General features: G+C 46.6%; 1 protein-coding gene across 1 annotated transcript in view; it reads right to left on the bottom strand.

Annotated features, from left to right (window-relative positions):
* phip (pleckstrin homology domain interacting protein) overlaps positions 1–17,500 on the bottom strand; it is a 67,368-nt gene that overhangs the window by 26,620 nt on the left and 23,248 nt on the right. Inside the window, exons 13-20 of the mRNA XM_061241581.1 lie at positions 15,850–15,948; positions 11,691–11,847; positions 11,167–11,301; positions 9,342–9,470; positions 8,409–8,634; positions 6,080–6,217; positions 5,339–5,522; positions 3,665–3,767 (exon numbers count right to left, since the gene is read on the bottom strand). Of these exons, the coding sequence (XP_061097565.1) occupies positions 3,665–3,767; positions 5,339–5,522; positions 6,080–6,217; positions 8,409–8,634; positions 9,342–9,470; positions 11,167–11,301; positions 11,691–11,847; positions 15,850–15,948 (1,171 nt within the window). The remainder of the gene's footprint in view (positions 1–3,664; positions 3,768–5,338; positions 5,523–6,079; positions 6,218–8,408; positions 8,635–9,341; positions 9,471–11,166; positions 11,302–11,690; positions 11,848–15,849; positions 15,949–17,500) is intronic.

Genomic DNA, 17,500 nt, shown 5'->3' with positions numbered 1-17,500 from the left:
TTTGGTCAGAGTACAAATATTTTAAGGGCTCTTCAAAGGCCTGGTGAGTTGAATCAGAGTTGAGTTATCAAAGCCCAACAAGACCGGGCTGCACACCATCAGACTATTTAGGAAAGAGAGGGAGATTAGGGAAACGGTGGAGCAGGCAGAGTTTAAAGTGTGCGAACAACAGAATAAACTGTATAAGCGCACCGAGAGAGACTTTCGTTGGCATGTAACTGCCATCGCTTCAGAAAGCATTCCTGACCATACACACCTCCCCCTCATCCTCAAACAGCTCTTTGTGCAGCAACTTAACTTGAATAAAACTCTCTAGAGATGCCTGAACCTTGGAAAGAAGGTTTTCTCCTCCATGGATAACTGGTTATTTCATCAAAATAAACATCGGTTTGACTTAAAGAACACTGAAAAAACGGTCCTGCTGATGACCCAAAGCTCGCAAATTCAAAGCGATTTCAATTTCACCGGTGGGTTAAGGCACCTGCTTCTCAGGCATCCAGCTGTAATGTATATCCCTAATCACAAAAGATTAAAACCCACAGTCACACCACGGTTCACCAGGTCCCGGGCATATGACACACCGAAAATTTGACGCCCCATCGCATCTCAACCAGAGAGAAACATCACGTACCATTATAGACCAGTGCTAACCACTATCTAACAACAAAACACACATTTGTTTACATAAAGAAATGAAGCGTACGCTTGTGTATAAATGGTTGCATGTTTTTGTTACGGTCAAAAGGTCTGACCTCATCCCTCGTTTCCTGTACTTAAAGCCCTCGTTCATTCTGGTGTCATTAAACGGGATTTATGCATCCGGTCACGGTGGACTTTAAGTCTCTTCTGGATAACGGCCGCTGCCAAATTAATTAATTATTAACAACAACGACGGCAGGAGGAAAAGTGACGAAGGAAGGAAGATTGAGTTGTTATACGGGCAAAACGCGACGCACAAGTTTAGCGGAGAGAGGAAAACGCTGACATGATCTCATCTGAATTCCCCTTAAATATACTGGCGTGAACTTCAGGGGGGACGCGTCTATCCGAGGGAACGCCGCCGCGAAATAGAGACATTAATAATCTCAGACGGAAGGGCTCCGCAGAGACGGAAAATTATTTTAGAGAAAGGATTAAACTGAAGTTAGCTAAGAAAAAAAGAGAAGTGGAGACGTCTTTTTAGAAGAGGAGAAAGCGTTTGATGTGGTTAATCTGAAGGTCTTGATCTGTGAGGTATTTTATTTGAACCTCTCTGACGACGGGGGTGGGTAGAGGTCTTGAATGAGTAATCGGCACTGTTCTTCTGGGAGCTGTTCTCTAGGGGTCCCACAGGGACTCATATCAGGACCTTTATTACTTACCACTAATATAAATGCTCTACCTATGGTCTGCCACAGGATAAATACATATTTATATGTGCAAGTGATTTATGCAGTGATTTATGCAGCTGACAAGTCTCAGCAAGAACCAACACAATAATTCACTAATGGTTTTACAGTTAAAGTGTTTAATTAGTGTAAATGGGAACAGCTCTGTTGAAATGGGTTTCTCCACAAGGCACAATAGACGTCAGCTCAAAATCAACAATTTTTTGTTTTAAAAGAGATTCATATACTTATAGAACATAAGTGTTTATATATGGTAATAGACTCCCATATTTCATTCAAGGCACATGTTAAAATTAATATTGTGAAGTGCACCATCCAATTGTAGACACACTAAATCATGTCTGCAGTTTGTGCTAAGATGCATTTACACAGGTTCATTTTGCTTCATGTCTTATTAGAGAACTACCTGATCACAAACGGGAAGGACTACAATCAAGACAATTAACTCACTGCCCCAAACAGCTTCACAATCCTAGACAGCATGCCAGTAATGACTTCACCATTGTGCTTGGCGAAGCTTTGAGAATTTTTTCCATGTACATGTCTAAATGAATACCCAGCTTAATAACTTTCCTTTGAAGAAAGTTATTAAGTTTCCTGGGTCTGTCTGCCTTAAATAACAGAGAGAAGGTGAAGACGAGACTGTGGTTTCTTTAAATCAACTCTGAAAACACCACGGAAAATTAGCCAGTGGCCAAACGAGGTAAAGCGCTATAATATAGACACGTCACAAATTCTTATTAAACTGTTCACTGTCCTTGATGAATGAAGACATAAATAAAATATGAATAATCACAGGGTGTCCCCAGTGTGATAAATCTTTAGCCCAGAAATATCCTCCATCGGTGTGAACATTGAAAAATGCCGACCATTCATCTCACTTAAACCCGGAGATCCATTAACCCAGTTTGGGTACGGGAGTGGACAGTTTTTTCAGTGGTCTGAACACCGTATGCCGAAAATCCACCGTGTCTCCTGTTTAATGGAGGAATGTCTACATGACATCGGAATGGCCCGTTTCCGTCTGTGTGTATGTGTGTGCGTGTGTGTGTTTGTGCATGGTGTGTGCGTGTAGGTGTGTGTATGTGTGTATGCGTGTGGGTGTCTCTTTGCGTGTGTCTGCGTGTGTGCGTGCGTGTGCGCGTGTGTGTGGGTGTGTGTGTGTCTGCGTGTGTGCGTGCGTGTGTGTGTGCGTGCGTGTGTGTGGGTGTGTGTGTGTACGCAACACAAATTCCTGCCAAAGCAGTGTCTCAGGGGCAAGCTCGGTGCCACTACCACCAAACTTTGGGATACCTCACACCAACACACCCATGAGTGCCCTGGTGTCTCCTTCTTTCTCCAGCACTACCAAACTCATACCCTTTCTTACTACCCCCCCACACACTCTCACACACTCTCACACACACACTCACACACACTCACACACACTCACACACACTCTCACACACTCTCACACACTCTCACACTCTCACACTCTCACACACTCACACACTCACACACTCACACACTCACACACTCACACACTCACACTCTCACACACACACTCCCACCTGCGCCTTTCATCTCTTTAGCGTTCCGCTGTTTTATCGGTTCATGTACAGACGATACAATAAGATGGAATATCTTATTGTATCGCCTGTACATGAACTGGTTTTATTCTTGGTTTTGTACTTTTTAATTCTCTGTATATGTATCTAAAGTGACCTTGGGTCTGAGGAAGGCGGGACATTTGTAATCGACTACGATCGTTCTGTGAGTCCCCGTCTTCCTTTGCTTTTACCATTCCTGTTAAGCACTCTGGGCCGCTGCATTCTGTATGAAATGAGCAATACAAAGCTATTATTATTGTATTATTATTATTATTATTCATTCATTCATTCATTCATTATCCTAACCCGCTTATCCTGAACAGGGTCGCAGCAGGGGGGCTGGAGCCTATCACAGCACAGTACATTGGGCGAAAGGCAGGAATACACCCTGGACAGGTCGCCAGTCCATCGCAGGGCACACACACCATTCACTCACACACTCATACCCACGGGCAATTTAGACTCTCCAATCAGCCTAACCTGGACTGTGGGAGGAAACCGGAGTACCCGGAGGAAACCCACGCAGACACGGGGAGAACATGCAAACTCCACACAGAGAGGCCCCGGCCGACGGGGATTCGAACCCAGGACCTCCTTGCTGTGAGCCGGCAGTGCTACCCACTGCACCATCCGTGCCGCCTTATTATTATTACTATTGCATGAAAAAGTAAAATGTATAATGATCACCTTGGGCTCCCTGTGAATGTGGCTGGGCGCCCGTCGCCTCTTCTCTGACCTGTAGGTGGCGATCTCCTCCTCCCCTCGGGCTGCCCGCCATTTCTCCTGCTTACTGTAAACAGCAAGGGGGGGGGGGGGGGGCGGTGTAATTATCCACAACAGACATATTCCCCTGTTCTTCCTTCCACAAAAGTCTGCGTTCCTCCACCTCAAAGCATATCCATCTACCAAATGCAGAGTTATTCTGACCTGAATATCACTTGGGGGAAAAAAAAAAAACACAACACACTCCTTTGTTCTCTGATAAAAAAAAATGGTTGCTGACTGCTGACTACATGGACAATTTCTGTGTAGTTATTTCTTAAGGACTATTCAAAACCTGGATGAAAATAATGAGGAATGAAACCATTAAATTGACTTGAACACAGAAAATACAGATTCAATGCTGTTAGCAACAGCCCCGTCTACCCCAAAGACCGGGGCTGTTGCTAACAGGAGCTATCTGGGAGTGTAAATCTAGTGTGCGATCTAAGAGTGAAAGCTATAATATATAGATGTACGATAGCCACTTTAGCTCAGGCCACAGTCTCAGGATAGCATGACAACTCCCCTCGGTACACACAGTAAAATTCAACACACGTAGTACAATCCGGATCTGGAGTCTCACACTGCCGGATTAGCTCAGCAAAAAACCCTTATTACAAGGCGATGTATTCATAGGGTTTATATTTCAAACATATTGCCCATTTGCACATATATTTACTGAAGCATTACATTACATTTATTTAGCAGACACTTTTATCCACAGCAACGCACAGTATGTGCATACCAAAGGTCACAGTAACTACAGAACACTGGCCGGATAAGGTGCCATTCACAGGAAGCAGGACCCGTCGACAGCCATAAACATCATATCTATCTAAAGGCCTGTCCGCCATGATGACAATAACAATAATAATAACAATAACAATAAACATACAGTCTTAAAAGCCGTTCTAACTCGAGTGGACTGTAATGACAGTGATGAGTGAGATCACTTTCAGAGCGATTATTTCCAGCTGCATGAATGAAAGAAACACCGTCATTGACTTAAAGAGTGCCGTCATTCATTTAGGTGGATGCTCACATCGATATCATTATAGTTACCCTCTCATGGGTATCGCTCATAGTTATAGTTATCATTACAGTTATCGCTATAGTCACTGTTCATAGATATCGCTCATCATTATAGTTATTGTTATAGTTGTTGTTCATAGATATCGTTCATAGCTACAGTTATTGCTCATAGTTATAGTTATCGCTATAGTTATCGTTCATAGATATCGCTCAGTTATAGTTATCGCTATAGTTATCGTTCATAGATATCACTCATCATTATAGTTATTGTTATAGTTGTTGTTCATAGATATCGCTCATAGTTATAGTTATCATTACAGTTATCGCTATAGTCACTGTTTATAGATATCGCTCATCATTATAGTTATTGTTATAGTTGTTGTTCATAGATATCGCTCATAGTTATAGTTATCCCTCACAGTTATCGTTATCATTATAGCTATCGCACATAGTTATCGTTATTGGTGTGGACGGACCTAAAGTCGGCGGGCACGCTATGTTAGACCGCTGCAGGAGCCACACGACGGCTGTGGCGGGGTGTTTCCGTGGCGACGGCGGCGGCGGTACCTGGCGACGCCCGGCGGGAGCTCGGGCACCAGGACGCGGCGGCTCCAGGCCACCAGGTCGCGCTCCGTGGCGATCTCGCTGCGCGGGGCGTTGCTGTGCATCTGCCGCACCCCCTCGATCTGCCCGCTCCTCCTCAGGCCCACGTTCGGCGGGGAGTGCACCTCCGTGGGGGAGCTCACCGAACCTGCGGGGAGGCGCGGGGGGGGGGGGCGGTCGGCATGGCGACGGTGACATCATCAGTACCACCACTCACCCGGAAACTGTCGACCTCGCCATAGCCAGGCCCCGCTTGGAAATGCATTTCAAATACTTTTGAATTTTAAATCACTCCTGCTGATACGTGCTCAAGAAAACTAAACCAAAACGCACAAATACGCGGAGGAATAACCTCCTTTTACTAAATTGTGAATGTAAGGTATTGGGCCATCATCTCTCATAACACTACCGTGATCTTTAGTTGTGTGTACTTGATGTGAAATTGTGTGTAGTTAGTCCTTAGTTGTGTGCACTTGAATGTGCTGTGTGATACGTTATGCGAGAATGTAATCTAAACTGCACAAGATGTGACAAGATGTGTGTATGGAAAAACAACATAATACCAATCCAACTGTCAGGAATATAATGTAAGGATAATACTGTACAATAATTTATGTTTAAAGGTAAAATTATTTCAAATAGTGCTTTAAATAAACAGGCCCACAGCCCTCCCTCCTCCCGAGCCGGAGTGACCCAGTTCAGTACCTCTCCCGGCCCGAGATCCAGGTCCGATCACTGGGTCGGAGGACAGCCTCTGGTCCTGCTCCTGCTGCAGGCGCTGGATCATGTTGTCCAGCGGACTGGACCCGTCCCCCACCGACTGGCTCAGTACCTGGTTCAACCCTGAGACACATCGCACACAGAGGGACCAGGTCACTCACAAGCGCAGAGACACCGAGACCAGGCCGTTTAATGACACGCTAAGAGGTTACACACGCTAACGTGCTAGCAGCTGGCTGAATACCTGGTTTAACCCTGAGACACATCGCACACAGAGGGACCAGGTCAGTCACTAGCGCAGAGACACCGAGACCAGGCCGTTTAATGACACGCTAAGAGGTTACACACGCTAACGTGCTACCGGGTTTAACCCTGAGACACATCGCACACAGAGGGACCAGGTCACTCACTAGCGCAGAGACACCGAGACCAGGCCATTTAATGACACGCTAAGAGGCTACACACGCTAACGTGCTAGCAGCTGGCTGACTACCTGGTTTAACCCTGAGACACAGCACAAAGAGGACCAGGTCACTCACTCACACAGGGATTCTGACAAGAGGCCTATCAACCACACGCTAACGTGCCAGCAGCTGGCTCAGTACCTGGTATAACCCTGAGACACAGGTCACAAAACAGGACAAGGTCACTCACGATATAAACAGAACCTATTCTTCACCCAGACACATCATAAAAACTGCCAGCAATAATGACGCAATGACAGTGACTGAAAAACCATGAAAATAAGTTATGGATAAACGCGAAATATCTGCAATTTTCTGTGGATAAGCTTGCACACGCACGCACACTCAGGTTTACAAAATCACAGAAACAAGTTGATACATTATCATAATTAACGGGATGATTAAGAAGGCGGCTATGGTACACGCAGCGAGAATACTCTCCAGCTCGTGAGATTTTTGGGCGACAGCGAGGATTAAACACCCGGCGAAGATGAGGCTCCATTGCAAAAATAATCTGAGTAATGACACGCAGAAACACAAGATGGAAGTGGGACGCCGATTTGTTTGCTAGCACCGGAGCGGCAGTCATCTACAGCAGAGAGAGGATAAATAACCCAGGATGACGAGCAACAGAGGCAAGAGAAGATCAGCGCGTATCTGAACAAGACTATTTCCGCTTCAATTTCAGATCTCACCAGTGTATATCTGCTCAAGGTGAATCCCAGAACGGTGAAATAAAGAAATTGAGCAATCTGAACTTTTCACCCTCTGACCTGACAGCCGACCTGATTGGCTGGGCTCAGCGTTTCCGCCAATCAGAATCCAGCCATGTTTCTGTCTGAAAAGCGCTATGTAGAGGTGTCTGCATCGACAGTGTAAACCAAAGGGCCAAAGCAATCCCGTAAAATAGACAGAGACGAGACTTGTCTATTTGTTTGGTTTTTTTAACTTGCAATTAAATCTGGTAGTTTACACCCTTGCGGCAATAAGACATACCAAAGTACATTCTGCAATGATAAAATTATGAATGTATCACACTAAAGACTGCTGAACAATAACTTTCTGTAAACAGCCTCTCGGCTAAGCCATTCTCCACGTGACGGCCTGTAGACTCGGGTGGATTTTAGAAGGACGTACAGTATTCGTAGTTGTGTGTACAGTTACGGTTCTTGGGTGGATTTTAGAAGGACGTACAGTATTCGTAGTTGTGTGTACAGTTATGGTTCTTGGGTGGATTTTAGAAGGACGTACCGTATTCGTAGTTGTGTGTACAGTTATGGTTCTTGGGTGGATTTTAGAAGGACGTACAGTATTCGTAGTTGTGTGTACAGTTATGGTTCTTGGTGTGGATTTTAGAAGGACGTACAGTATTTGTAGTTGTGTGTAGAGTTATGGTTCTTGGGTGGATTTTAGAAGGACGTACAGTATTCGTAGTTGTGTGTACAGTTATGGTTCTCGGGTGGACTTCAGAAGGACGTACAGTATTCGTAGTTGTGTGTACAGTTATGGTTCTTGGGTGGACTTTAGAAGGACGTACAGTATTCGTAGTTGTGTGTACAGTTATGGTTCTTGGAGTGGATTTTAGAAGGACGTACAGTATTCGTAGTTGTGTGTACAGTTATGGTTCTTGGGTGGATTTTAGAAGGACGTACAGTATTCGTAGCTGTGTGTACAGTTATGGTTCTTGGGTGGATTTTAGAAGGACGTACAGTATTCATAGTTGTGTGTACAGTTACGGTTCTTGGGTGGATTTCAGAAGGACGTACAGTATTCGTAGTTGTGTATATAGTTATGGTTCTTGGTGTGGACTCCCCAGACAGGGCGGGCGGGTCGTGACCGGCACCACTCACCCGAGGACGTGACGCCCATCTGGGGGATGAGCTGCTCCTCGCGGCAGTTCTCCCGGCCCGGGACCAGCCTCTGGAAGCGGGAGGGGTGGGGGTTCCCGTCCACGTCCACCAGGAAGGGCGGGGGCATCAGGTGGGGCGCCTGCTGCGTCTGCTCGTCCAGCACGTAGTTGTTGGCGTCCCGGATCAGCGGCCGGTAGTCCGTGTGGAAGAACATCTGATCGGCGATCTGGAGACGCGCAGAAACCGCCAGGGAGTAACGTCACTTAAACACCGCCGGGAGCAGAGCGCTTTCGCTCCATTTCAAATGCATATTCAAATGTTTTATTATTTATTTTTGTATTTTTTTACTTTAAAGGGCCAGTTTCAAAGACACAGATTAAAGACAGAGATTTAGTCTCGGACTAAATTGAGTTTTGTATGCAGAATCTACATTCAGAACAGAATTAAGTCAAGGACTAGGCTTAATCTGTGTCTGCAAAACTGACCCGAAAAATGTACAACAATCCTGCAGAGCCCACAGTATTTTCAGAGAAACCCAAACCTTTAATTGATATGAAAATAAATATTGTTCTGAATACTGCTAGAATGAGAGGTTACTGTTAAAAGCAGCCCATAATCATCTCCACGACATTTACTGGAGTCTGAAGTGTTAAAGTGTCTGTAATAAATGTAATGAATTATTGCAGTGTTTGTAATAATCGTTAAATCCAGGACTGGTATTAGCCCTATGGGGTTGCCAGGTGTGGCAGGCAGGACTGGTGTAAACCCTTCGGGGGTTGCCAGGTGCGGCAGACAGGACTGGTGTAAACCCTTCGGGGGTTGCCAGGTGCGGCAGGCAGGACTGGTGTAAGCCCTTCGGGGTTGCCAGGTGCGGCAGGCAGGACTGATGTAAACCCTTCGGGGGTTGCCAGGTGCGGCAGGCAGGACTCCCACCTTGTCGTACTTGCTGCTGGAGCCGAAGCCGAAGATGAGGAGGTGTCCGTGGGAGTCTGTGCAGGCGAAGTGCTGCCCGTCCGGAGAGCACTTACAGTCAAACACCGCCCCGTGGCCCTGCCCCTCGATCTGTGTGCACAACACGCACCGCCGTCAGAGAACACGCCACGACATGCAAACACGCAACGCACGGGCACACATACATTCACACACACACACACACACACACACGGACCACCGACAGGAAAAAACACACTCTGACATGCAAGCTCAAGACGCAACACAGACATGTGGACACGCATACACTCACGCACACAAACGGACACACATACACACACACAGATGTGAACATACACACACACACACACACACACACACACACACACACACACACAGATGTGGACATACACACACGCAGATGTGAACATACACACACACACACACACACACACACACACAAACACACAGATGTGGACATACACACACACACACACACACACACACACACAAACACACAGATGTGGACATACACACACACACACACACAACACACACACACACACACACACACACACACACACACAGATGTGAACATACACACACACACACACACACAAACACACAGATGTGGACATACACACACACACACACACACACACACAGATGTGGACAAACACACATACACACACAGACAGACAAATACAAACACACAGACACTCACACACACAAACACATACAGACACACAGAAACAAGCATACAGACACACACATGGACATCTATATGCGCGCACACACAAGCACACACACACACACACACACACACACACAGCAGCAGTGCGACTGGCCTACGGGAGTGGATTCCAGTATCCCTGCCCGACTAGATTCTCAGACACAAGGAGCCCATGTTTTTATGACTGATGTGCTCAATAATTCATTCAGACCCTGCTCTCCGCTTTGCCATGTTTGAATGCTGCGGTGGGTTTTTTTTCCCCTCAGAGAAACCCAAATTGAGCATTTCACCAAATACTGAATTCAGCACTATAAAGCCCAGAAGGTCTCGAGGGACCGCGGCCCGTTTAAAAGATCTCCTCCAGCATTACATCTCTACAGTAGCCATGTTAGACAGTAATACCAGCGTTTACACGGAGCTGATGTGACTGCAGAACACATTAAACATTAATCAAGGCCAAAATAATCAGGATGAATCGCCTTTCCTCTACTTTTCCCCAAACAATGGCCAGAAAATACGCACACATCTGGGAACGAGATGCTAGCAGATTAGCTAGCGTTAACATGAAACACGTTACACGTTATGTAGACCTACAAACGTCTCTGTGATAAAATGCAATAGGAACAAAAAATTATATACATATTAGGAATAAAAGATCCCCCTTTCTTCGCTGTCATTGAGACGACACTGTTACACAAGGGAGAGGAAGGAGAGAGAAGGGGAGAGGGAGAAAGAGACAGAGAGAAAAATGGGGAGAGGATGGAGAGAGACAGACAGAGAGAGTGGTAGAGAGAAAGTGGGTGAGAGAGTGAGAGAAATAGAGAGAGTTACAGATAAAGAGGGTGAGAGAGGTAGAGAGAAAGTGGGTGAGAGACAGTGATAAAGAGGGTGAGAGAGAGTGAGATATATATAGAGAGAGGTAGAAATAAAGAGGGAGAGAGTGAGATATATGTAGAGAGAGGTAGAAATAAAGAGGGTGAGAAAGTGAGATATATGTAGAGAGAGGTAGAAATAAAGAGGGTGAGAGAGTGAGAGAGAGAGAGATAGAGAGAGAGAGATAGAGATAGAGAGACCGAGACAGGTCTTGCCAGCTACCATGTTGAAGTATGAGCGGATCTTGACGCCGCGGGCCAGGTCCCACACGATGGCGTTCCCGTCGTGTCCGGCAGAGAACAGCACCCTGGGATCGAAGGGGTGAGGCTCCAGCACAAACACCTCGTCCTCGTGCCCCTGCAGACACAGCAGCCGGGATGCTGAGCACGGCTAACGCTAGCGGCCACATTCACGGCAGGAAGCGGGTAGGGCCTGCGTGAGGGGCACTGCTAGCGCTAGCAGCTACACTTTGAACAGCGAGCGGGGACAACCTGTGCGGTTAGCACAGCTGCCGCTTGCTCACATGGCGATTTTGTGAGAACATTCAGCTGATCTTGTCTCCCGACTACAAACACCCCCTAGCTGACTGCTTTTCCCACGTGGCTGGCCGCTCAACAACACCCAGGTTCACACGGAAAATGCCACTTCATTTCACTGTACATGCAGAATAATTGTATGTGTTGGTTACTTCTCTTAATAAGAACGTAACTACAAAGAAAAAGGCTGAAGAGCTCTCGCTCCCTCACCATCAGCACGTGGACGAGGTTCCCGGTGGTGGAGTTCCACACCTTCAGCGTCATGTTGTTGGCCGCCGTAATGACCGTGTTGTCGTGGCGATCCCACGCGACCATGGTTACCTTCAGCTTGGTCACCTTGTCCTCCAGCGGCGGGGGGTTATTCCTACTGGGAACAGGCACACGCGGTCCGTTTAAAAAAACCCCAATCCTGCACCTGGCCCTCTGACCTACTTCAGACAGAATAGGATGGCCCGTCGTTCCGGGAGCCAAACACAAGACTACCGCACACACGCACACAATTAGCCCGGAGCAGATGATAACCTCGTTTGCACGCTAGACTGGAATGTTTTTGTCAATGTTATAACACTGCCAGTGCATCACAGCAACATTGTGAGTATTTTTAGCGTTACCTGGGACTGGGTACTAATTCTGCCACGTTACCGACCAATCAGTGTTAATTCGGCTGTATCTAGCAGAACTGGGTCAAGCACGTCATTGTTTTGGATTCAAATACTTTTCTGCGCTTGATTTATCTTGCCTGGTGCAATGTAGGCAACCAAGAGGAGCAGAAGGCAGGGTTTGCACTGGACAGTATTTCCTCGGTTCCAATACACCAGGCAAGCTCAGTAAACCGTAGAAAAGTATTTGAATCCAAAACAATGACGCATTTGACCCAGGTCTGCTAGACACAGCCGTATTAACACTGGTTGGTCGGTAATATGGCATGATTAGTACCCAACCCAGGTAACACTAAAATTCTTACAACGTTGCTGCGATGTAGTGGCAATGTTATAACGTCGACAAAACATTCCGGTAACACTGTGACAACGTTTTGTGTTAGCTGGGAAATTACCGCTCTTAAATCTCAGCACTGGGGACAAAGGGCAAATTTAGACCTCGGCGTGTAAAAATGTACACATTCAAGCACAAACACACCTCCACTAGATAATAACTAACTCTTAGAGTGAGCGGTCAACCAATCTGGACAAGCATGAGCGGCATATGGAATTTGGTCTTTCTACTTTACTGACTTAGCCGGACATATAGTCTACACATGACATGACATGCCATAACTTCACTGTCCTATATTTACTGAGAACTAGACTTGATCTTCATGGCTATGAATAACTAATGCTTTATGTGAATTGTACCTTATCTGACGTGTGTTCTGTTGTTGTTTCAATAACCTTCAGTATACACTCATTTCATGTCACTTTGGATGAAAGCATCTGCCAAATAAAAGTCACGCAATAACACCGTGCACAGAAGCAAACCTGCGAAACCTTTAAAGAAGAAAAGTCACTTTCAGAGTATTGGCTGTTAACTTGAAATAATTATATTTTTATAATAATAATAATTTATAGTTTGAGTGATCCTATTCTCTCTTTGTTCTATTATCTCTGTAAACTTTGTGCTACTTCCCTGCATGAAAGGGGTCATGAAAAAGACAGTGTATTATTATCATATTATTTATTACCATCATTATGCGAATCAATAAGAGATCAAAATTCATTTTCTTAATAATATTTTCATAAACATATATTTCTGAAGGACGCAATTTCCAATAATTGTGTGGCATGATGTCCAATCAACGTTTGAATGTAGCCCCCCTGAGACCCGATAGGCGTAATTTAGTTTAATTTAATCTGGCTACACACGTAATCCCGTTCTGAACTCACATTCCTGAATTTCCCGGAGAGACATGCTAGGGCGGACACCGACATAAAAACAACTTGTCTCCCGACAACAAACCGGAATGAAATAAATAATAATAGATAAATAAATAAAAATAAATGTAGTCAACCCCGCGACACCCGTTGGGTTTTTGAAGGTTGTCGATAAGCGCTGGCACAGAGAAATCAATGAACACATTCTCAGAGAAATGCCACTATGCACACAAACCGCAAATCAAAAACATGCAAATCAATGTTTTTTCCCCCCTTCCCCTATCATTTTAATCACCTTCATTCATATTCTACTGCTCCCCCGCTGTCTCCTATGTGCAAAATCCTGAGTTTGCTTCAACTGCTCCGTCACATGACCAAAAACACTAAAAAGGATAGTTTACTTTCTGTGCCATTTCAAATTAACCCTTTAAGGTGTAAAATAAAAAAAAAAATAAAAAACAAAACTGACTAGAATGTTCTTCTTCACTGAACATTCTAAAGATGATGTAACAATCAAATTAAACTGACTAGAATGTTCTTCTTCACTGAACATTCTAAAGATGATGTAACAATCACTGCAGGTGACTGAAAGTTCTAGAACTCTGACTGAATTTTCAACACTCCATTAAAAAAACCCCCCCAAAAAAACCCATCACTTCAAAGGGTTTCAGTTTTAATGGATATTTTTGATTGGCCCACAAGGTTTTTGTGATGAAGTTTTAAGTTCCTAACGACCAAACTTCCCCGCATTGTGGAGAATTAACAGAAAAATACCAATTAAAATTCAGTGCCGTTTGCTCACATTTATATATATATATATATATATATATATATATATATATATATATATATATATATATATATATATATATATATATATATATTTACTGTGGAATTTAATGTGCTAGTTTTTTTTTTAAATGTCCATATTAATGCACATTACATATAAAATATATTTTCATATGTTTTCTTTGTTCTGTGGAGACACACGACCGGACTGCATCCCTGTCTCTGTCCAGTTTTACGGGTGAACATAAGATATCTCTTCCTCCCTCTCTCTCTCTCCCTCCCTCCCTCTCTCTCTCTCTCTCTCTCTCTCTCTCTCCCTCCCTCCCTCTCTCTCTCTCTCTCTCTTCCTCCCTCCCTCTCTCTCTCTCCCTCCCTCCCTCCCTCTCTCTCTCTCTCTCCCTCTCTCCCTCCCTCTCTCTCTCTCTCCCTCTCCCTCCCCCTCCCTCCCTCTCTCTCTCCCTCCCTCTCTCCCTCCCTCCCTCTCTCTCTATCCCTCCCCTATCCCTCCCTCTCCCCTTGTTAAGTGCTTAGAAATCACAAGATAAAAAACCCAACATAAACACAGTCTATTATCCATACAGTGAGAGACACAGAGCACCCTGGTGCTCCATATTTCTCCATAAGAGAGCCATACAGGGGGCGCATACTCCACTAAAACATAGAAGAAGAACACAACACTGAAAATGACAACAGTGAGATGGCCAGTGATAGTTCTCATATTTTCTGAGCGGTACACAGCGATCAGAGGGGCACACAGTGTTCAGAGGGGCACACGGTGTTCAGTGGCACACGGTGTTCAGAGTGGCACACACAGTTCAGAGTGGCACACGGTGTTCAGAGGGGCACACGGTGTTCAGAGTGGCACACAGTGTTTAGAGTGCCACACAGTGTTTAGAGTGGCACACAGTGTTTAGAGTGGCACACAGTGTTCAGTGGCACACGGTGTTCAGAGTGGCACACGGTGTTCAGAGTGGCACACGGTGTTCAGTGGCACACGGTGTTCAGAGTGGCACACGGTGTTCAGAGTGGCACATGGTGTTCAGTGGCACACGGTGTTCAGTGGCACATGGTGTTCAGTGGCACACACAGTTCAGAGGGGCACAAGGTGTTCAGAGTGGCACACAGTGTTCAGAGTGGCACACAGTGTTCAGAGTGGCACATGGTGTTCAGTGGCACACGGTGTTCAGTGGCACACGGTGTTCAGAGTGGCACATGGTGTTCAGTGGCACACGGTGTTCAGTGGCACACGGTGTTCAGTGGCACACGGTGTTCAGTGGCACACACAGTTCAGAGTGGCACACGGTGTTCAGTGGCACACGGTGTTCAGTGGCACACACAGTTCAGAGGGGCACACGGTGTTCAGTGGCACACGGTGTTCAGTGGCACACGGTGTTCAGTGGCACACACAGTTCAGAGTGGCACACGGTGTTCAGAGGGGCACACGGTGTTCAGTGGCGCACGGTGTTCAGAGTGGCACACGGTGTTCAGAGGGGCACACGGTGTTCAGAGTGGCACACAGTGTTCAGAGTGGCACACAGTGTTCAGAGTGGCACACGGTGTTCAGTGGCACACGGTGTTCAGTGGCACACGGTGTTCAGTGGCACACGGTGTTCAGAGTGGCACACGGTGTTCAGAGGGGCACACGGTGTTCAGAGTGGCACACGGTGTTCAGAGTGGCACACGGTGTTCAGAGTATCTGCGGGGTCCCCTACCCAGGCAGCTTGGTGGCCATGTCCAGGAGAATGCTCCTCCACTCCTGCTGCTGGAGGTGCCAGATGCGCGCTGTCCCGTCACGGCTTCCGCTGACAAACCTGCAGGAGGGGGGAGGAGGAGGAGGAAGAGGAGGAGGAGGAGGAGGAGGAGGAGGGGGAGGAGGAGGAAGAGGAGGAGGAGGAGGAGGAGGTGGAGGAGGAAGAGGAGGAGGGGGAGGAGGAGGAGGAGGAGGAGGAGGGGGAGGAGGAGGAGGAGGAGGAGGGGGAGAAGGAGGAGGAGGGGGGAGGAGGAGGAAGAGGAGGAGGGGGAGGAGGAGGAGGAGGAAGAGGAGGAGGGGGAGGAGGAGGAGGAGGAAGAGGAGGTGGAGGAGGAAGAGGAGGAAGAGGAGGTGGAGGAGGAAGAGGAGGAGGGGGAGGAGGAAGAGGAGGAGGGGGAGGAGGGCGCCAGATACATACGTTACACACAAATGAACAGGGGGTACGTGAGCGACCCAAACAACCCTGTCCCCAGCACCGCATCAGCGGAGGGACCAGTGCACCGTCAGAGTGGAATATTCCGCAAAGACACCTCCGTGGGAAAGTTCAATATTAAACAGGAACCTCGGCCACTTGAGTTTCAATCAACTTATCTAAGGTGGGGTGGGGAAAAACCCGGAACATTCTGCCGCTCTAAGGTACAGGGGCCCTAGGTCAGAGGGGCGCTAGGTTAGAGGGGTGGAAGGCGAGAGGATTTGGGAGGCGGTTGTGAGAAGAGTCTACAGTTTAGAGGAAAACCATTTAAATTCATTACATTAGCAATTACATTAGCTTCACCCCCCCTACCCCTTTCTCTATCACCACAGCACAATCACTTAAATCAGCACGAGTGGACACACTAATCCCACAGCGTGTCACCGACACATTTAGATCCCCCGTTCCTCTGGAGGCGGAGGGGGACAAACGCATGTCTATAAATAAGCCGCGCGAGTCAGAGGGGCTTTTCGGAAGGAGCCGCGGTCGCCGAGCGTCACCCGGCCCCCGGCGACGGTAAACAAGCAGGAATGCACACGCCTGCTCCCGCCGCCCTGTCCGCCAGAGATTACCCACAACCCCCCGCTGCAACGCAGAGCTGCCGTAAGTGTGGAGAGGAAACGCTAAACTCTTGTTTCAAGCTCGGGCGAATGGGACACAGCCGCTTCGTCTCCGTTCGGACAGCGTAGAAAAGGGTGCAAATTATTTCACGGCTGTCGTTTTTATGTCCGGTATTATTTTGTGTTAATTATGTCAATGCAAACTTTTCAGGAAGGGAAAACCAGGTACTTTCACAACGCCCCGCCCCACCACACCAGCCAATACTCTGCCTGTTTTCAGCTTTCAGTGTTACTCATTTCACACAGAAAGGACTCTCATTTTCAGTTTGCGACCTATTTGACAGTTCAACAGACACCAACCAGTCTTTAGACTGTTTTAATATGTGTTCATAATCACGTATGATCTGATTGCAGACATGAATCACATTTATTTTCAGAGTTTATGAGGACGGCCTTGTGCATTCACAGAATCAAACCTGCTGGCTTGATAACGCGATGAGATTTATTCAAAAGAAATGTTACATTTCCGATATGGGCACAAGCAAACCTGATCACACAGATCTGTGTCCACACTGATACAA

The sequence above is a fragment of the Conger conger genome, chromosome 5 (genome assembly GCF_963514075.1).
Source record: "Conger conger chromosome 5, fConCon1.1, whole genome shotgun sequence".
NCBI classification, from domain to species: Eukaryota; Metazoa; Chordata; class Actinopteri; order Anguilliformes; family Congridae; genus Conger; species Conger conger.
Note: the sequence above shows the minus strand (reverse complement) of the source record. Positions and strands in the feature narration are given on the sequence as shown.